The sequence below is a fragment of the Pleurodeles waltl genome, chromosome 3_2, assembly GCF_031143425.1.
Source record: "Pleurodeles waltl isolate 20211129_DDA chromosome 3_2, aPleWal1.hap1.20221129, whole genome shotgun sequence".
Classification (NCBI taxonomy): domain Eukaryota; kingdom Metazoa; phylum Chordata; class Amphibia; order Caudata; family Salamandridae; genus Pleurodeles; species Pleurodeles waltl.
This window is the reverse complement of record NC_090441.1, coordinates 149,526,139-149,548,331: the sequence shown is the minus strand read 5'-3', so window position 1 is coordinate 149,548,331 and position 22,193 is coordinate 149,526,139. Positions and strand designations below refer to the sequence as shown.

At 47.0% G+C, this 22,193-nt stretch overlaps 1 protein-coding gene across 4 annotated transcripts in view; it reads left to right on the top strand.

Annotated features, from left to right (window-relative positions):
- RAP1GAP2 (RAP1 GTPase activating protein 2) overlaps nucleotides 1-22,193 on the top strand; it is a 793,228-nt gene that overhangs the window by 387,699 nt on the left and 383,336 nt on the right. The window contains exon 1 of one of the 4 annotated variants that reach the window (XM_069227011.1): nucleotides 10,550-10,695. The exons of the other annotated variants lie outside the window; for them this stretch is intronic. Within the exon in view, the coding sequence (XP_069083112.1) occupies nucleotides 10,669-10,695 (27 nt within the window). The 5' untranslated portion in view covers nucleotides 10,550-10,668. Of the gene's footprint in view, nucleotides 1-10,549; nucleotides 10,696-22,193 lie in introns of those variants that run through there. 4 annotated transcript variants of the gene reach the window in all.

The window sequence follows — 22,193 nt, the reverse complement described above, 5'->3', positions numbered from 1 at the left end:
CTTTACCATCCACCTCTAAAGTAGGCCCCTGGACTGCAAGAGAACTCAGCTAGTATGTGTGATACACTATCTATCCTTCCCTGAAGACACCCTCCATCCTTCCTTAAGGCTTCACTTTGCTATTTACTGTCCCATCTTTAGCTCCCTGGTCTACAATGTTACTTCTCACTCTGCTCTCTTTCACTTTTTCAATCCATTGCTCTCTTCCTCCTCTCCATTCATTTTCTATTTTCCCTGCCTTCATCGATCTGCTTCTCTAGATTTCTTTTCATTCATTCTGTGCTCTTTCCTCTCTTTTTCCACATAAATCTATCTTTCTTCTTTTCTCTTCCCATCTCATCATGATGCTGTGTGTGCCAGTATGATCCTGAAGTATTAGTTTATTTGCAGTGCGCTCCCCTGTTGTGTGTCTGCCCAAGCCAATCCAAGCTAGAAATGTTAAAGTCCCAAATGAAAAGCCATTTATGAGCCAGAAGCTGCATTGATATTTAGGCTGCATCTTTCATTCCATGAGCGAAGACACATATTTTGTGACCATGTCCGATTACCCAAGCACGCAGCATCTGATCCATCTCAGCCTTTTGATCTGAGATGGTGCTCCTAGACTCTAAGTGACATTGTTAGTGTGCCCAAAGTGGCACATGTTGGTGCTGAGCAGCACTGTGAGTGCTCGGTCAATCAGTGCTCTGGAGCTCATGGCAAATGTAATGTGGCACAAAGTATAGTTGGCAGCTGAAGATGTGCTAGGACAGACTTAAGATGCAGGGGTTGGAGGACCATAGGTGCATCATAAATACGCGTGCCTGGCAACTCACCCACTACAGCAGAAGCCACAACCCTTCCAGCAAGCACACTACCTTGGTTCATATCCGCTGTGACAAAAATCAGGCTGGGGTCACATGGACACACAGAGGAGAAAGGCACATGCTGGTACCTGCCGCACTCCTGGAAGAGCTCCAGGAACACCTTGCACATCGCTGCAGAAGAGCAGAGTGAGTGACACGTGGTGACCAGGCTCCCCCATACCGCAAGCGGAGCGGTGCAGCCATTTTACAGAGGCACCAAAGTGACAGCAGTGGAGGCAAACTTTTCATCAAGAGAGAAAATGGACAGCCAGTGTGCTACAAACAGAAAAGGGACAACAGGATGAGTGTAATCTATGATGCAGCGTGATAAATATTTCTGTACCTGGCTTGCTGTGTGCTTGCTGCACCCCTGGCTAGTTTTGATGGTGCACCGGGGTGCCACTGCACACAGACTGGAAACTACTGGTGTTAGAAATGGGATCTTTGGTTGGCAGTCAGGTTACCCCCTGTCCAAGCAAGGACCCTCACTCTAGTCAGGGTAAGTCACACACAATCCAAATTATCCTGTGCCCACCCTCTGGTAGTTTGGCACTGAGCAGTCAGGCTTAACTTAGAAGGGAATGTGTAAAGTATTTGTGCAATAAATCATGGAATAACACAGTAGAACACTGCAAAAATACACCACACAGTGTTTAGAAAAATATATATTATTTATCTGGTAAGATGCAGGTCAAAACGATTAAGATGCGATCAGTATATGTTGAAATATCACTGTAAAATGATACAAAGTGTTGGAAAAATGTCATTGCACCTTCCCATCTGAAGCAGAGCTGTCCAATCCTGGCCTCCAGCATCTGGATCTTGTCTTAAGATATTTTGAAGGGTCATGTTAGACAATGCAGGATGACAGCTGTGGATGAACGAGAGCCAGCCCCTGCTGTCTATTCGATTCAGCCCATCAACTCCCATCTCCCAATGCCCTACAGAATGGCAGAGGCTCCCCAACTGGGAGGAGCTGTGCATATGCCAGCGAGCCGGGGCCCGAACCTGGGTTGCGGCGTAGGCCGCACTGACCTTTTTGTGGGGGTTGGGGCGGGATTGGCTGGCCGTGGTGCTGGAGTGCTTCCGGGGTCTTCCCGACGGTACGGCAGCCCCGCCCCATAAAAGGCACCGCAAGGCGGCGAGTGGGTCTCTTTTCCCACTCGGCACTGCAAAGGACACCAGAACAGGAGCCCTGCTCCTCACTACTACCCCATATTTGGTGGGTGGGAGTGCTCGGGTGTTGTGGCATAGTGGCATGTACAGTTATAAGGTTCTGCAATTTTACGTGGTGCGAATCAAATGAGATTTTATCAAAGTCATGGTAATGGTTTCTGTCATGTTTAACTCCTGTTTTTCTCTTTCAGGCATTGCTAGTGTGTCATATTTATGTTGGACGGCGGGTGAGGTCATGATGAGTGGGACATTTCGGGTGTATGTAAGGCATCCTTTTAGACCAAAATAACAGATGGGTCGCAGAACCGCCCCAAAAGGGTGCTGGCAGCAAGTCGAAAGGAGGTTGCAGAGGTGCAGGAGGAGGGCCGTCACTGACATGCGGTCCTTACCTGCAACCACCTGTGCAGGAGCAGTGAGCGCAAGCTAACACGGGCCCCTGGGGGAGGAAGATGGGTGTATGGAGTGCCTGGGGTAGGTATGCTAGCGGGAAGACAGGCCTCTTGCACAGGAACATCCCAGTATGGGAGGTCAGTGGGTGGGGTCCTCCTTTAAAGAGGGACCCATGTATGTCCATTTTATTGAACAAGGGATTTATAAGAGGAAGGGAAGCTGGTTCCAGCCATGATCTCACTCATGAAAGTATGTTTTAAAAGATGCACAGGAACCATCTTAGCTATAGTCAGGTAACTACCATGTACTAGTGTCTCTGTTAAGGCTAGGACTTAATTTCTGTAAGAAAAGATGTAAAATTGTGGGTTACTGTGCATAAAGTAGTAAAAATGTTTTTTGTATATATTTGTAAATAAATACGGCCGGGGGCCTTTCAACCCCTAACACAAAGAACTTGATTGGTGGTCTTATCAGCGACACAGGTGTGTTGTGCTGGGTGTGCATTGTTTTTATTTCCCCCAAGGGACATTGTTGATGGCCTGGCCTTATTAAGGATAGGTGAGGCCCCTGAGTGCCTTTGCTCCAAAACCGTATATAGTGGGGAGTGGTGGACATTGACATCCCCTTCTCTCTCTTACTTCTTCAGGCCTAGAATGTAATGGAGAAAGATGTATGTAAGTTTTTTATATAAATGTGTAATTTCTGTACACACCTCATCTGCCGCAGGGTCATTTCAAGATAAATGGGGTTACTGCTAGGTAAGGGAATTCAAAGAGGTAATAGCTGAGTTAGCAGGCAGGCTAAATGTTGAATATCTATAGCCCTTCCCATCTAAACGTCTACCGGCTGCTGGGGATACACTGAACGGCCACATATGATGCAAAAAAGGTACGGGTGCAAATGTTTCTTGAAGGTGGAACCTTGTACGTGAAACTTTTTTCCCTTAAAAATTATACTTGGGGGGGATTAAGGATGAGTTTATTTTGTGAAGTGAATATTAGATGTCTTGGTGTTTGGTTTGGGGAACGGTCTTTTTAAATACTCTGGAGCACAGATGTGCATTGCTTTTTGCAGTAGGAAGAGGGATTTCAATATTGATAATCCCCTATAAAGAGCTAAGGTAAGTGCATCATGACTGGGGTGGCCATCGATGCCGAAGATGTGCCTGTCTACCTGTTTATGGATACATTCACCTGTAATCGTAGGTGTACTGCCAGAATATCGTGATTCAAAAATATCATGGTCAGAATATAATACTGATATATATATATATATATATATATATATATATATATATATATTGTTAGACTTTTCATCCTCGGCGTGGTCTCCCTTAACTTTTTGCCTCTGTTCCCCAGATTGTTGATGTGTGTTGGACTCTGATTTTGCTGTTTTTGTTACTCTGGACACTTTACCACTGCTAACCAGTGTTAGAGTGCAAGTGCTCTTTTACAAAAATGTGTATGTAATTGGCTTATCCATGATTGGCATATTTGATTTACTAGTAAGTCCCTAGTAAAGTGCACTGGAGGTGCCAGGGCCTGTAAATCAAATGCTACTAGTGGGTCTGCAGCACTGGTTGTGCCACCCACATAAGTAGCTCTGTAATCCTGTCTCAGACCTGCCATTGCAGTGTCTGTGTGTGCTGTTTTAACTGAAAATTCGACTTGGCAAGTGTACCCACTTGCCAGGCCCAAACCTTCCCTTTTCTAACATGTCAGACATCCCTAAGGTAGGCCATAGGTAGCCCCAAGGGCAGGGTGCCGTGTATGGTTAGGGTAGGACACATACGTTTAGAAAGTGGGCATTTTTTTGCTTATACCATTTCTGTGACTCTGCCTGTTTGTGGATTCTCTGTCTGGGTCAGTTTGACAGTTGGGCTGGTTGCACCTCACACTAGACAGTGACACAAAGGGAGCTAGGGTGTAGCCTGCATATCCTGATGAGCCATCTGTGCTAGGAGGGAGGGGAGGAGTGGTCACTCACACCTGAAAAGGCTGTGCCTGCCCTCACACAATGCAGTCTCCAACCCCCTGGTGAGTGTATGGGGCCTGGCCTGGGCAAGGTAGCATTTCACATTCAAAAGAGACTTTACTTTGAAGTAGGCCTACTTCAAAGGAGAAAGTGGGTATAAGAAGGGCAGCCAAAACCACAGACTTTAGAAACACTTCTGAAAACAAGAGGAACCTCTGCCTGGAGAATTGGGGAAGAAGAGCTGCCCTGCCTGTGACTGTGCTTTGTGGAGCTACCCTGCAGTTGCTGCTTCTGCCAGAGTAAGAAGGCAAAGACTGGACTTTGTGTGCCTTCCATGTTGAGAAGAAATCTCCAAGGCCTTGATTTAGAGCTTGCCTCCTGTTGTTTGAAGTCTCAGGGACAGCAAAGACTTCTCTCTGCCAGCACCTGGAGTCTCTGGAGAGACTCCTACTCTGCCCTGCGGTGCCCATCCAGTTCCTGGGACCCTGAAAGGAGAAGCTGGCAGCCTAAGAGGAAGAAATCCACGCACAGAGCGCCGTGCGGGGAAAAGATCGACGCGACTCCGATCTGCGGCTGAAGAAACGACGCGCCACTGGCTCCGAGGCTGAAAATCGATGCTCGCTCAAAACGCGATTGAAGAATCGATGCACTGAGCTGGACAAATGACGCATAGCATCGCTGACGGAGGCTGGGAGATCACAAACCGCGTTGCGTGGTTTTCGGATCATCGTGCGGCTGGATTTCTGACGTGAACCATTGTTGTGCGTGCAAAAACAATGCAAGGCCTGCCTGGACCTGTGTGCGGACCGAATCGATGCATCGCTGTCCTGCGGAGAGAAGAACTGACACACGCCGACTCGACAGAAGGGGGAAATGATGCAGGGTCCCTCTCCTGAGTGATATCGCCGCATCGCAAGCCCTTTTTGACACACACCCGCCCGTGCGGGGTTATTTTTGATGCGCACCAGGTACATTTCCATGGTAGCAGCTAGCGTGTGTTTAAAACTACTTCAAGACTCTTTTTGATTTTTAATTGATAACTTGACTTGTTTATTGTGGATTTTTGTCGTTTTGGTCTTGTTTTGGGTAGATAAATATTTCCTATTTTTCTAAACCTGTGTTGTGTCATTTTGTAGTGTTTTAATTAAGTTACTGTGTGTGTTGGTACAAATACTTTACACCTAACACTTTGAAGTTAAGCCTACTGCTCTGCCAATCTACCAAGGGGGTAAGCAGGGGTTAGCTGAGGGTGATTCTCTTTTACCCTGACTAGAGTGAGGGCCTTTGCTTGAACAGGGGGTAACCTTACTGTTAACCAAAGACCCCATTTCTAATATATATATATATATATTTATATATATATATGTAAGTTTAGGCTTACTAGATGCACTGTCATATATATGTACCTTGACAATATATCTATCTTCAAAGCACGTAGATACGAAGATAATAATAGTTAATCTGTATATGTGTGTAGACACACACACACACACAAACCTTCTGCATAAACAACATCTACCATAGACCAAACTTTATCCATGAATGAAACAACCTCCCAGGCCTCTTATGAAGTGCTCTGGCCGCTTCAGTGTAATCACTTTTTAAATCTGTGAGATTATGTTCTAGTGAATACATGTCATATATCTTGTATGTAGTTAGTGAACACTCAACAGCCGAACTACTAGACCTCATCCTTATGTCCCATACATGTGTAGTCAAGTTCATCTCCTGAAGTGGCCCTTGTCTTCTCTCCTGTGTCACAGGTTCTCTATAAACACCACCATAAATATACATTCACCGGAACCTCACCATCTCTGTAATGACACCTCCTACTACCCTTCATGAATGGTTTCTGTCAGAGTCAATACAATCGTTGCTTTTGGGCAACTAAAGTTGTTGCTTGACTATTGCAACATTGATTGATTGGTTATAACTTGCCTCTGGTAACCCAACATTGCGTGAGAGCCCAAAGGAAGAAAGAGGATGGTGAGATGGAAAGGGTGGAAGGGGCATAATGAACACACATATGCCATTAAAATGAATAATAAACAAGCATTTGCAATGCAATGGGTCTCGCGTTTGCTCGAGTTAGAGCTATTAGCGTTGTAAATTTCTAACTGGACTGTTCTTGCCACTTAAATTGAAAATGAAAGTAAAACCGTTGACATAAGGGAGCCGATTCAAAGTGCCACGGCCGCCATGAGCGTGAAGGAGAGGCACAGAAGGAAAAAGAAGTTTGCTCACAGTTAAACGTATAGGCAAACGTGCAATTATCCCTGTAACACGGTCGATGGCCAAGGCGGTAATCAAACCACCCCAAGGAGGGACAAATGTAAAGCATTTACCAATGATAACAAAGGATTTTTGAAAGGCAAACTCAAAAATGGGTTAAAAGCCCACAGATAGATTACTACAGGTCAAAGCGCTTGCGCGCTGGAACCTAAAATGGGCAGTTTGAGTTCAAAATGCAGAGCTTCATCAGAAGACATCATCGGGGGAAGAGAGTATAATGGATGGAAGCTTCATCAGAGGAAATTCGGATACCAAGTTTATATTTAAGTACAGTCCTTCTCAAAAAACACTATTTCTACCTAGCGTAGGCCACTCTCTTTGCCTGCTGGTGGCCTTTGAAAGTGTTGAGCTGACACATCTTCCCACGAATGTCAGTGAGCGAATCAGTAAAGTGAGTGACTGTGGAAAAAGGGGCCAAGAAAGTGTCCTGTGGCATTATAGAGCACACTTTTTCACATACTCACCGAAAAGCGCTTTGACGCCTCGTCAGGGGTAGTAAGCGCTATATAAATACGATTACAATACAATACAATACAATTACAATAAATTTGCTTAAAAGCATAGGCTTTGAAAGGGCCATCATGAAAACGTCCAGTCTTCATTATGGCCAACTAAGAGTAAACACCTCCAGTGGTTTTGCAGGTTCACCAACTCTAAGATAACTTTAAAAATGGTGTCAAAATAGTGCAACGGAATGTCTCTAAAACGTCATAAGTAATACGGGTTGTTCGGTAAATGCAATATCCAGTCGTCCATCATTTAACATTGCATCAAGCATAACTCTTCACTTAATTCCCCATCAGTTTCCAATTCTGTTCCTTCTACATCATATTTTATAACTCAGAATGTTATAACTTAGTAATTGTATAACTCAGAATCTCCTTGAAAAAGGGGTAGAGTAAAAAAAAATTATAAAGATTCGTCAGATGCTAGAGCACGGTGCTCGGCAGATTTGAAGCTGACCACCCAACTATCTGCTTTAGATGTTTGAAAATCAAATATTTTGTGCGCAAATATCACCTTTTCGCTTCTTGAAAATACAAATGCATATTTTTCTTTTTTGAACAATACATTTAATTCACCCAAATAAAGGCTTAACTTTTTAATGAAAAAATAATTAACTAGAAATGCCATCTTTTCCATTTTAATGTTTAGTAAATACATGTTCAGCGCCCAGTTTATCTGTTCCATCAAGTCCTCACGTGTAAGACAGCCACACATGGATAAACTCTGCCTTGTGTTTCACCATCTCACCGCCTGGGTGTTCACTTCATGTCAAGAAATAGCACTATTATGACATGGTTAGCAGTATACCAAGTGAGGAAATGAGAATCATCATGCCACGGGTAGCTCGACAATCCACATGCCAGGGGCAATATTTTTCCCATGGGTTGCAGTATCATGCTACGAGTGTCCCCACCACCAACAACTCTTAAGTTGTCCTAAAATGCCACCAATTAAAACCAAAATGCCAGAAACCGTGTTTCTTCCAGCGTGGGCACCATTGTGCCATGGATGGCTCCATTTACCACCATTGTGTCATGGATGGTCCCAAAAAAATCCGAATTATCACCAGTATAACAGGCTAGAGTTTCACCCAGTCAGGGCAGAATCATGCCATGGGTGACCCAAAATGCTCCTGGTCATAATGCATCAGCGATAGGACAATGTTGTCATAGCGATTAGCTATTAAGGTGCTATATTTAAAATTAATTAAGTCCTTTGGATAATCTTACCCTATCATGAAAGATGAGAACATCTCATCCGTTTTAAGTAGCACACCGGTGTCAAGTATCATAACATGGTCTTTTTGAGAGATCACACTCGATAAAACAAAGGCACTAAAAGACCAAATTATATATTGTATGTAGAACAATAAAACCAGTCTGCCTTTTGTCACTTTTTGCAAATGGACGAGTGCAAGGGAGGCTGCTCCTTGGGTTTGACCCCCCAGCTGATACAAATTGGACAAATTGTCATAAAGCAGGAAATGAGTTTAGACATTGAAAAGAACACCAACTATTTCAGGACTAGTATTTAACACCCACAGGACAATATTGGTGCTAAGGTTCCAAAGAAGTGGTCCAAAGTTCTAGTGCTCGGCTAAATTGGCTAGTGTGTTTCACTGGCCGGTAACACGGGAGGACTATTCACTTACCTCTACTACATTACGTTATGTTATTTTATGCTGATTGGTAGAGCGCACTATCACCCTATAGCAGGGGTCTTCAAACTGGGGGGGCGGGCCCGATTAGGGGGGCCTCAAGTGATCCCTGTGGGGGCTCCAGCTCTGGCTAAAAGAAAGATTATGCAGATAATAGTGCTTTGGTTTAAGCATAAAATGTTTATTACATTTGTAAAAAGGTAACAGATCTTAACTGCAATGTTTAAATAAGTCTTGACATTTAAGCACTGCCAACTTAATAGAACAGTTCTGAAAAATTCTGAAGGGGGCCCGATGATTTATTTTTTCCCACTGGGGGGCGCGGCATTAACAAGTTTGAAATCCAGTGTCCTAGAGCGTATCCTGGTTCTGAGTAAGTGTGTGTCTAGCCAAAACTATTGCTTAGTGGGATTATCGAAAAGGCAGATTTTCAGCTGCTTGCAGAGTCCTAGAAGTGAAGCGGAGGCTCTGATGTGTGGAGGAAGGTCATTCCATGCTTTAGAAGTGATGTAGGAGGAGGAAGCCACCGTTGCATCCGCCATGCTTCTCCAAGGGGTGTCCCTTAGTTTTCCTACAGTTGAATGTGAATGCTCAGAATTTTCAGTTGTGGTCTATGTGCTAACAATATGTTTTTTTCTCAGGTCAATTGATTTTTGGTGGAATTGGACAAGTATAGTTTGTTAGTTTGTCGTATTTTTTGGTGTGATGGTGGGCAGGGTGAGATCATGACTGGGAATATAAACGGGTACCTTTTTTATTACAGAAAATGGGTGACAAGCTAATTGGACCCTCCAAGGGGTGCTGGCTGCGAAGTGCGGATGACATACAAGGGCGCGGGGGTGCGAGTGATTGCTGGCATATGGCCCTTAGGGCCAACCACCCACGCATGCGCAGAAGGTCTGCAGCGATCACTCGCCCTTGGGGGGGTGGAGTCTGAGGGTGCCAGGGGCGCCCGAGGTAGGTATCCTAGCGGGCAGGCGGGCCCCCTCCGCAGCAATCCAGTTTGGAAAGGTGTGAGAACACCCAGATGGAGATCCTACCCCTGGGATTTGTAGGGTAAGGAGGGGCAGGATTTGGGGTAATAGGAAAACAGTCATGATCTCATTCACATCCACCAACATTGGGTACGCAGAACGAACTGTTTTTTAGTCATGTAAGGAATGTGGATGCATTAGCGTACTTTGTAAAGGCTAGTCATCCATTGAAAAACTCTGTAAATACCTTTGTGGTTACTGCGTATAATTTTGAATATGATTAACAATATCTTGTCAATAATAAAATACGTCCTGGGTTTACAACCCCTAATCCCAAAGCAAAGTGTATCTAAAGTTTAATTTAAGCTTGGGGGTGGGGGGGGGGGTGTAAGTGGTGTTTGGTGGTAAGAGCCCTCGGCAATACCCGGCCATATTATTTGAGTCTGGCTTAGTCCTGTGCTGAATCAACTGCACCGAGAGGACACAGGGCAGCATTTTTGCGAGGTTTTGAGGTATCTGGTGAAGCCAAAACATCGGTAACCAAATCATAGACAGACTTTGACTTTGATCCAGGTGCCGGCTCGGTGGCAGCGTGTTCTCTCTGTGTTTTTTGCCTGCTCTGTAATCCTAAAACTTACATCCTGCACAACCTGTTTCTCGTCGGCTGACCCAGCCCTTTTAACTCCTGCGGTGACGGCGCGGTTTTCAACAATGTCTTACCTTGGAGAAACATTAACGGCAGGTGCCCGGGGCAGGAGCCATGCGGGAGGCGGGCTGCCCGAAGCCGGGGTGAAGGGCGCGCCCCTGACCCACCGTGTGCCCAGCTGCTGCGGCGCCTCGGGATGCTGAGACCATGATTGGCTTTCTGCAACGCGTGCTGGTGAGTGCTGCTTTATACTGGGACTGGGTAGCCCAAGAGAACACGGTGCGCTCGGCGCTGTCATGCTTGCACTGCGATGGCATTTGAATGGAATTTACCTAGTAGCAATTCCTTCTTTAATTAGGCTTTATGCCCTCAAAGGCACTGCCGCTTCATAAGAGGACGTGGCACCAACAACCACCAAATTAGGTTTTCCTTGTCGTAGAATGCCCCACGTGAGCCGTCAAATTTCCGTCATATTTACTAACAAAATGTTCTTTTCGCTCAGTTCACGAAACTCTCACAAATAATGCACTTATAGCACGCAGATCACACGTGGGGGACGGGGTTCACATCAGGGTGTTGTGGGGAATAAAGGATTGAGGCGTCCCTGCGGGTTCAGACCTCAGTGGAAGCCTTTGAAAGTGACTTCCCCTGAGGGAGCTAGTCCGTGTTCAGCGCTCGCGAGGACGCATGTTCCATGTGAGTGGTAACATGTCAAGGGGTGCACGAGAAGCGCCACAAACCAGGGTGGGAAGGTGCCGGGGCCTGTCGGAAAGCGGCGCCTGTGATAACATCTGTGCCCACTCCGGATATTTACCCAGTGCCCATTTACTACCTTACACCGGGGCGCGTGGCGCGGGCTACTGGCAGCGACGGCCCCGGAGGCAGCCGCTCTGCGCCCTGTCACTGGTGGAGGACCTGGGGACCAGAGGCAGAAGAGGGGTGACAGGCAGCAGGTACAGGGTGCAGAAGAGAGGGTGACAGGCAGCAGGTGTAGTGTGCGGAGGAGGGGGGCAGGCAGCAGGTGTAGTATGCGGAGGAGGGGGGCAGGCAGCAGGTGTAGCATGCAGAGCAGGAGGGTGACAGGCAGCAGGTACAGGGTGCAGAAGAGAGGGTGACAGGCAGCAGGTGTAGTGTGCGGAGGAGGGGGGCAGGCAGCAGGTGTAGCATGCAGAGCAGGAGGGTGACATGCAGCAGGTACAGGGTTCAGAAGAGAGAGTGAAAGGCAGTAGGTACAGGGTGCAGAAGAGAGGGTGACAGGCAGCAGGTGCAGGGGCGGAGGAGGGGGACAGGCAGCAGAGGCAGTGTGCAGAGCAGGAGGTTACAAACAGAAGGTGCAAGGTGCAAAAGAGAGGGTGACAGGCAGCAGGTGCAGGGTGCAGAGGAGGAGGGAGACAGGCAGCAGGTGTAGTGTGCAGAAGAGGAGGGGACAGGCAGCAGGTGTAGTGTGCAGAGGAGGAGGGGACAGGCAGCAGGTGTAGTGTGCAGATGAGGAGGGTGACAGGCAGCAGGTGTAGTGTGCAGAGGAGGAAGGGACAGGCAGCAGGTGTAGTGTGCAGAGGAGGAGGGGACAGGCAGCAGGTGTAGTGTGCAGATGAGGAGGGTGACAGGCAGCAGGTGTAGTGTGCAGAGGAGGAAGGGACAGGCAGCAGGTGTAGTGTGCAGAGGAGGAGGGGACAGGCAGCAGGTGTAGGGTGCAGAGGAGGAGGGGACAGGAAGTAGGTGTAGTGTGCAGAGGAGGAGGGGGACAGGCAGCAGGTGTGGTGTGCAGAGGAGGAGGGGACAGGCAGCAGGTGTAGTGTGCAGATGAGGAGGGTGACAGGCAGCAGGTGTAGTGTGCAGATGAGGAGGGAGACAGGCAGCAGGTGTAGTGTGCAGAGGAGGAAGGGACAGGCAGCAGGTGTAGTGTGCAGAGGAGGAGGGGACAGGCAGCAGGTGTAGTGTGCAGAGGAGGAGGGGACAGGGAGCAGGTGTAGTGTGCAGAGGAGCAGGGGACAGGCAGAGGGGACAGGCAGCAGGTGTAGTGTGCAGAGGAGGAGGGGACAGGCAGCAGGTGTAGTGTGCAGAGGAGGAGGGGACAAGCAGCAGGTGTAGTGTGCAGAGGAGCAGGGGACAGACAGAGGGGACAGGCAGCAGGTGTAGTGTGCAGAGGAGGAGGGGACAGGCAGCAGGTGTAGTGTGCAGAGGAGGAGGGGACAGGCAGCAGGTGTAGTGTGCAGAGGAGCAGGGGACAGGCAGAGGGGACAGGCAGCAGGTGTAGTGTGCAGAGGAGGAGGGGACAGGCAGCAGGTGTAGTGTGCAGAGGAGGAGGGGACAGGCAGCAGGTGTAGTGTGCAGAGGAGGAGTGGACAGGTAGCAGGTGTAGTGTGCAGAGGAGCAGGGGACAGACAGAGGGGACAGGCAGCAGGTGTAGTGTGCAGAGGAGGAGGGGCAGACAGCAGGAGTAGTATGCAGAGCAGGAGGGTTACAGGCAGCAGGTACAGGGTGCAGAGGAGGGGGGCAGACAGCAGAGGCAGTGTGCATAGCAGGAGGTTACAAACAGAAGATGCAAGGTGCAGAAGAGAGGGTGACAGGCAGCAGATGCAAGGTGCAGAAGAGAGGGTGACAGGCAGAAGGTGTAGTGTGCAGAGGAGGGGGGCTGGCAGCAGGTGTAGTATGCAGAGCAGGAGGGTGACAGGCAGCAGGTACAGGGTGCAGAGGAGGGGGGCAGACAGCAGAGGCAGTGTGCATAGCAGGAGGTTACAAACAGAAGATGCAAGGTGCAGAAGAGAGGGTGACAGGCAGCAGATGCAAGGTGCAGAGGAGGGTTACAAGCAGACAATGAAAGGTGCAGAAGAGAGGGTTACCTGCAGCAGATTCAAGGTGAAGAAGAGAAGGTTACAGGCAGCAGGTGTAGTGTGCAGAGGAGGAAGGTGACAGGCAGCAAGTGCAGCATGTAGTGAAGAGAGGTTGCAGGTAGTCATGCATTGCGGTGCTGAAGGGTTACAGCAGCCAGTGCAGGATGCAGTGAAGAGAAGTTACAGGGAATCACGCAGTGCAGTGCTGAAGGGTTACAGGCACCCAATGTAGGATGCAGTGGAGAAAAGTTACAGGCAGTCACGCAGTGCAGTGCTGAAAGGTTGGTTACAGTCAGTCTTGCAGTGCAGAAGGATTACAGGCAGGCACTGCAGGATGCAGTGGAGAGAGGCTACAGGCAGTCACGCAGTGCGAAGGGTTACAGGCAGCCGGTGCAGGGTGCAGTGAGGAGAGGTTATTGGAGAGGGGCTACAGGCAACCATGCAGTGAAGTGCTGAAAGGTTGGTTACAGTCAGTCTTGCAGTGCAGAAGGGTTACAGGCAGGCAGTGCAGGATGCAGTGGAGAGAGGCTACATGCAGCCACGCAGTGCAGTGCTGAAGGGTTACGGGCAGCCGGTGCAGGGTGAAGTGGAGAGAGGTTCAGGCAACCACGCAGTGCAGTGCTGAAGGGTTACGGGCAGCCGGTGCAGGGTGCAGTGGAGAGAGGCTACAGGCAGCCACGCAGTGCAGTGCTGAAGGGTTACTGGCAGCCAGTGAGGGGTGCAGTGGAGAGAGGTTCAGACAGCCATGCAGTGCAGTGCTGAAGGGTTACGGGCCGCCAGTGCAGGGTGCAGTGGAGAGAGGCTGCAGGCAGCCACACAGTGCAGTGCTGAAGGGTTACTGGCAGCCGGTTCGGGGTGCAGTGGACAGAGGTTCAGACAGCCACGCAGTGCAGTGCTGAAGGGTTATGGGCCGCCGGTGCAGGGTGCAGTGGAGAGAGGCTACAGGCAGCCACACAGTGCAGTGCTGAAGGGTTACTGGCAGCTAGCGTGGGGTGCAGTAGAGAGAGGTTCAGGCAGCCACGCAGTGCAGTGCTGAAGGGTTACGGGCAGCCGGTGCAGGGTGCAGTGGAGAGAGGTCCAGGCAACCACACAGTGCAGTGCTAAAGGGTTACGGGCAGCCGGTGCAGGGTGCAGTGGAGAGAGGCTACAGGCAGCCATGCAGTGCAGTGCTGAAGGGTTACTGGCAGCCGGTGCAGGGTGCAGTGGAGAGAGGTCAAGGCAGCCATGCAGTGCGGTGCTGAAGGGTTACGGGCCGCCAGTGCAGGGTGCAGTGGAGAGAGGCTGCAGGCAGCCACACAGTGCAGTGCTGAAGGGTTACTGGCAGCCGGTGCGGGGTGCAGTGGACAGAGGTTCAGACAGCCACGCAGTGCAGTGCTGAAGGGTTACGGGCCGCCGGTGCAGGGTGCAGTGGAGAGAGGCTACAGGCAGCCACACAGTGCAGTGCTGAAGGGTTACTGGCAGCCAGCGTGGGGTGCAGTGGAGAGAGGTTCAGGCAGCCACGCAGTGCAGTGCTGAAGGGTTACGGGCAGCCGGTGCAGGGTGCAGTGGAGAGAGGTCCAGGCAACCACACAGTGCAGTGCTAAAGGGTTACGGGCAGCCGGTGCAGGGTGCAGTGGAGAGAGGCTACAGGCAGCCATGCAGTGCAGTGCTGAAGGGTTACTGGCAGCCGGTGCAGGGTGCAGTGGAGAGAGGTCCAGGTAGCCATGCAGTGCAGTGCTGAAGGGTTACGGGCAGCCGGTGCAGGGTGCAGTGGAGAGAGGCTATAGGCAGCCACGCAGTGCAGTGCTGAAGGGTTACTGGCAGCCAGTGCGGGGTGCAGTGGAGAGAGGTTCAGGCAGCCACGCAGTGCAGTGCTGAAGGGTTACGGGCAGCCGGTGCAGGGTGCAGTGGAGAGAGGTCCAGGCAACCACACAGTGCAGTGCTAAAGGGTTACGGGCAGCCGGTGCAGGGTGCAGTGGAGAGAGGCTACAGGCAGCCATGCAGTGCAGTGCTGAAGGGTTACTGGCAGCCGGTGCAGGGTGCAGTGGAGAGAGGTCCAGGTAGCCATGCAGTGCAGTGCTGAAGGGTTACGGGCAGCCGGTGCAGGGTGCAGTGGAGAGAGGCCATAGGCAGCCACGCAGTGCAGTGCTGAAGGGTTACTGACAGCCAGTGCGGGGTGCAGTGGAGAGAGGTTCAGACAGCAATGCAGTGCAGTGCTGAAGGGTTACTGGCAGGCAGTGCAGGGTGCAGTGGCGAGAGGCCAGTGCAGGGTAAAGCAGAGATGACGTCAAGATGAATTCGAAAAGTGGTGAAGGAACTCCAGTATTCCCGCGACCTGCTGTGTAGGTCTGCGCCCCCCTTTCCAAGTAACCACTTCAGTACTAAAGGTAGTTGGGCCCAAAAAAGTATTTATTGGTGGTTGGCCAATATTTAAGAAAGGCCACTGAACCGCTGAGTCAAGGGAAGGATGTGAGCACCAGCGCCTTGTGTTTTTACCCATTTCATAGGTAAATGACGAGAAAGCCCTAATTCACCGCGTGGGCGTCGTTCCCTCACGGCAGATGTACATTCCCACTTCTCTGAAGTCATCCTCTCTTGGCTTTGCAATACTGTCTAGTTTTTTTTTTTAATAAACCATTTCCTGTTAACAAATGTTAATATATTGTTTCTAAAGTCAAATCCGACATTTCAATTATCTAATTAAAAGAAAAGCACCGAGAGCCGAGTCCCACCTTGTTTACAGTCTCAAAGTAATGCAGACATCACAGACAAACCACGCATACTAATAAGGTTCATTCATAATCGCATGCACCCTGGGGCACACAGACATAATCATTTCAAAGTCTGGCGTTAATGTGCTATAATTACATATGTATTCATCGTACCCTATGTATGTAATTTCGATTTATTTTTAATATGTGTATTTCAGTTTGATCTGAAGTTTATACAGAAAACAGCTGGGAAGTTCCGTCCTGTATTTAACCTTTCTCGCGCTTAAAAATGTGAGCATTTCTAGAGTCCAGTTGTTTCTGCCAACTCCCATGACTGTATTAAGTTTATTGAGCAATGAAATATGAATCACCTTTTACTGTTTCTAGAGCGAATAAATTCCAGCTGTTTTACACAGCTGGGAAGAAAACCAGTACCACAACACAAAGATGTTGATATTTGCAGAAAACAACGCCCAATTTTATTTCCTGTGGGTGAGAGCCTACCAACTTCATGGAGGTAAAACGTTTTGGACATCATGAAGTGCAGGAAAGTTTAATCAACATAAAAGTAGATGACTTATTTCCCTAAAAACAGATTTTATGAAACAGATCTACTACTGCCCCTCCTTCCAGCAAAGGGTACTTTAGTGAGATAATTTTCTCCATCTGTTCCATTAATGGGAGAATTTTCTCCCACTTCTGCAAACACATTCCACTGAATATCTTCACTCTTACGAGAAGCTAGGTTTAGTACACAAACTTAGCAAGTGCATGAAATGAAAAAAGTTGTGCACTTCACCTGTTAAATTTAAAATTTGCCCCCACACTTTTTCACACTTTTTTGAGTAATAATGCAGGTTTGTTCCATATTTTGGTGTTGGCTAAAATTTGTTACTTTTTGTTGTTGTTGTACAGTGGAAACAAATTACATAACACTCCTGGGCGGGTGAATTTTTCTGCCATCTATGGCTTTTTGTTTATCGTTGCTGCCTTGTAGATGGCCTAGGGCAGGGTTCTGCAAAGTCGGTCCTGGAGAGCCGGGTCCATGCCAGATTTTTAGCATATCCACATTTAGAAACAACATGTTTCAGAAACCTACATTTTTCTAAATGTGGATATGCTAAAAATCTGGCATGGACCTGGCTCTCCAGGACCGACTTTACAGAACCTTGACCTGGGGAAGCTTGCCTATGGCAAAGGCCTGTGGGTGCAGCGGGTGATGCCTACCATGTGAAGTAGTTGCACTATGGGCCGTACCGCAGTGCAGGACGCTCTTCATTGAATCCTCGGTGTTTATGGGTTTTAGTTTAAGGAAGGCACTCAACATTGGGCTTGAGTGGCAGTGAGGCAGTCTTACAGTCTGTTGGTCCTTCTGCCAGTGATATAGATCTCTGTAATTTGTGTTCTGGGGAATCCAGATTCTCTGCTTCACCAAACAGGCTTCAAGAAGCTCCACGTATATTTTAGTCAACACTGGAGAGGCTATTTAGCATTTGAGAGTTCCACCACTTCCTTTCTTGTTTGTGGATAGTCCCTATGATTGTGATGGCCAGGAATCAGGCCGCTCAGATTTAATGGAACAATCTTGGAACACAGTGAGTGTCATTGAGGACTTTAAGGTAGGGGTGTTGAATGAGAACTGGTGGATTTATCTCCAAATGTGGCTGCCAGAATGGAGAAGCTTTGCTTGGGAGTGTAGAGGGTAAAATCCTTAAAATAACTAAACTGTGGTTTGGTGGGCAGTTGATGACCATGACATGTGGTTGGTGTGTCAAGGACAAAGAGCAGGACAGCAGTGTGGTCTGAATCGCTAACTTGCATTAAATGTAGGCATCTGTTGATCTGCAAGTTGATGTAGGAAGGAGGGAGACTTTTGCCTATGGTGTGGCTTGGTTCACTTATGTATTGTTTGATGTTCTTACTGTTGAGAAGAGTGGGTATTTCCTTCAGAGACGTGGAGGAGGAGTCTTTTCGAAGGATGAACTCCATAAGACAAAGAACAGCAGGTTCCATCGATGAACTGTTGATGACAATTTTTCTTGTTCATATGCTTACCAAATGAAAAGGAAAGTAAAAGACTGAATACATCAGAATCTGCTCACTTGACAGATCCACAGTGCAGTTGTGGGCCTTAGAAGAAAGTGTGTAATGAAATACAAAGAGGGAATGTTTCACTATTTACATATGACTGATGCCAGCCTGTGGTCAACTCAAAGTGTTGAATTTCACTTTTCACAACATCCTAATGGTTGTGTTACTGTAAATTTGACCACATATACGCCGGATCCATTCCTCATCAATGTATGATGTAGTGCCCAGGAACATCAATCCTATCTCACAAAGAAACATTTGGACCCAGTCATCAGGAGCGAAGATGATGTTGATTATTACCACACTGGGTCCAGACAGGAAGGATATTTTACATCTGGAAATGTGCTGTGCTGGGGATGTTCCTGGATCAGCAAGACACAGAAACCAGCCCTGGAATATTGGTGCATGCAATTTAAATTTCACCACAACTGTTTGCAAAGCTTTTAAACTTCCTACTTGATGAAGGTTGTAAACTTTAGCAACATTTGTGAATATTCGCCTGCAGGTGAAAATTATTGCAAACACGTTTTTACTGATCAATTTTCCATTAAAAACGTTAAAGACTCGTGAATTTTCTCACAAAAACTGCGGTTTTGCTGCAATTCTTGCCTCAAAATCTGTTCTTTATGTGGTTTTCTAACAATTTGCTGCTTTTACAAAGTTTGCAAAGCTTGTGCACTCCTAAACAAATTGTTTTGCACAGGAAAAACTTCGCACAGCCTTTGCCCGATGGAGTGTTTTTCACCTCTGCCGCACAGCGTAGTATTCAGCACAGCAGCAATCGCATTGCCTAGCCCAAATAATTCTCTTTCTGTCTCCCACTCGGAATATGAGAGTAAAAGTACTGGAAAGCACATACTTTTAAAATCACAAGCTTGTGTTTTTTATTTGCATTTGCTTTTGTCTGTGGTCTACCCTTGAGGTCTGGGTGGCACAGAGCTAAGGTCCTTGTCACTTAAACACCCAGCAGTCAGCCATGGGCATTATGGATCCTCAGATGGAAGAATGATGCAGTCTCTTGCCTATTCACATTGATACTTCAATATACAACCTGTCCATTGTGCTATTTTGTGAGGTGGCTTTAAGGACTTTATAACTTCGGATGGCCAAGTTGCTGGCACTGGGTGCTGAAGATCCAGGACATGATCCTGGCTTTGGAACTTGACCAAAACACCTTACGATTCTGGGACTATCGTATATCTCTAATTGTAAATACTGCTAAACATGGTGCCTGTGTGTAACCATGAGTCTGTTTTTAGTTATATGTCTGTAATCTGATCTCAACCAGACACCCATAAGTGCAGCACCTCTTGGCTGTAAGGTTGTCTTTTACTCTTTGGAGCTAGGTCTGTGCTAACTTCGCATAACCAAGAGGAAGAACACGTTTTGACAAAGCAAATAGGTTTGCTTTTTCTAGTTGATACACAGTATATGTGTTCATCTGTACTTAGCTCACACATAGAATAACAAATTCATAAGTGCAGGAACCTATGAGACACAGATTATCTATCTATCTATCTATCTATCTATCTATCTATCTATCTATCTATCTATCTATCTATCTATCTATCAATATATATACATAGGTATATGTATTAATAGCACCCCCTGCGTCACAGGACTCTTACCATGGGGGTAAGACTACTGGTTCTTGGGCAGTACCACCACCATGTAACTGAGTCGTTCCCTCACTGGTTGGTAACTGTCGGCCTAACCATTTCGGTTAGCTAGCAGCACTTCACCCAAGCCTAGGAAGTAAAGGTGATCTGTGTCCAACTAGGAGACATGACACTCTGACTCATCAGAGAAGTCATGGTTGGCAGAACTCACCCCATTCTCTCATTTGCACAAGTCCCACACAAGAAAAGGTAAACAAAAAGATGCAGACCCGTTTCAATTAATTATTAAAAAGGACTGCATTCTATGATAAAAAAAAACAAAAAAAACATGAGCTGTGATTATTAGGAGGATGAAACATATCATAATGCTGATTGAAACCAACATTGAGAAGCAAATAAAAAGTGCCAGCATTCTGCACTAAACATGTATGTATGAATTCCTATCTACACTTCTTAGCATCTACTTGAGAGTCCCTGGAAGGAACTCCCGCCCCATGCCTGAAAACAGGGGTCTGCGTCGTCTCCTCAGTTGGCTGTAGAGACAGGGCTGAGGTCAGCAACGTTGCAAAGAAGTGGCACACAGCATGGGATGGCTCCTCTGGCTGGAATTACATTTCTAACCTTCTTTGGCCTGTGTAGTGTTTTTCTAATAAAACATGGTGAATTCTGAGAACAGGCTTGACGTGATAATTCATCTAAGTTTCAAAGGCTAGCTAGGCAATTTTCAACTGGCTTTGAGCCGCAATAAGGCGAGACAAGTGTAAACTCATATTTGTTAGGATTGGGTTTGAGGTATTGAGATGATGTCCAAGAATGGACATTTTCAAGGGTATTAGCCAGATGGGAGATATCAGCAGGAGAGGAAACTTTTACATAACGCTGGGTGTTGTGTGCATGCTGGTGATGTAAAATGCCAGCTTCGTTAATGGTGTTACCTAATGGTCCTTCATGTACTTTGAAGAGTGTTGTTACAAGCATTGAGCACCAAGGGACTCTTTGTAAAAAAGGAACATGGCTTGGGAAAGAGCCTGTTGTGGTTGACGTGTGACCTAAATCAACGAAGGACATTGACATCACAACCTGTATGGTCTATAAAGGTCATATTAGAACAATGTGATTTCCAGAATGTCTGTTTCAGTGCCAAACCAGGCTCTTAACCCAGACTGAGATCACCCACGGAGATATTATCAATGTGAAACTGTTTCAGTTGATTGTTAACACAACTCTCAAGACAAAGAAAGGATATTATTAAGATCCTACAAGTCAGAAGAAATATGGGGTCAGTTAGACCCTGGAGAATGGCCAGCAGGAGGGGTAGCAGGGGCCATTCACCCCATTTGTCTTTTGGCGGCAATCTCGGTGCTGTGTGATGGGGCAACTGCCATTGTAGCTCCGTTCACCACACTCAAAGTTTGCTGAACAGGCACAATGTTTAAAGCACCCCCCTTAGCAAACATTTTAGTATTCAGAAAAACAAGCACTCACAGCAGTGACTTTCTCAATACAAAAATCAAATAGTCCAGACATGGATTGGGTTTTCTCCCTGTGCTTGAGGGACATCTACATTTTTCTTGCTTCTGTCAGTCATGCATTGCATGATGAACGCAGGTAGGAAAAATAACTGTTACTGCCCTCCTCAATAGGGTAGATGACTGTCACTGGGACTTATTGACCCCTTTAGGGGACAGGCTTCCAGATCAGTGCCAGGACAGTACAGGGTCTGCTGTTGTGAATTGGACACTTCTGGTTGTGTGAGAACAGCAAATACGGTGGAGCCCTACTCCCTCTAAGCCAAACACTAATCAAGGCCACTAGTTTTTAAGAGAAGATACATTTGTTCTACTTTCAGGCAGTATGAAAACACCACAGTCCACCCTGAGAGGGAGATTGATAGACCAGATATTTGGCCAGAGGTAACAGGTATAGGTTCAGAGAATTGGGTGAAGGTTTGTCTTTAGAGATAGTGATGTCAAGTTCAGTCTAAGATATCTCTCTGAAGAGAGGCCAATTTTCTTTTTTTAATTCTCTGCACATGGTAGGGGGGAGCATAGGAAACGCAACAATGTTTTTGACTTTCAGATAAAAAACATATTAATTACCAAAAGCCAATAGATATTGCCGCTGTAAGATCGCGCAATGGTTAAATCATTTTATTTTTTTATTGTAGACATAACCCACTAAAAAAATGGCGCGATAAAAGAAAACTTAACCATCCTATAAATGGGGTGGCTGTATTGTTGTAAAAAATTCACAATTAAAAAAAATAATAATCACCTATAATTTTATTAGACTATTAGTGCTGCTGCATAGTAGACAATTGTACTCTGGATAGTTATAGAAACCTTTTTTTAATTTTAATGCACATCACAGGAAAATACAATTCTTAATGACACAAAGAAAAGGTACTACTGGATTTTAATGACTATAATCTGAAGACATATTTTAAACACACAAGGATGACTAGAAATATAAAAAAGGATAAAGAATAAATAACAACA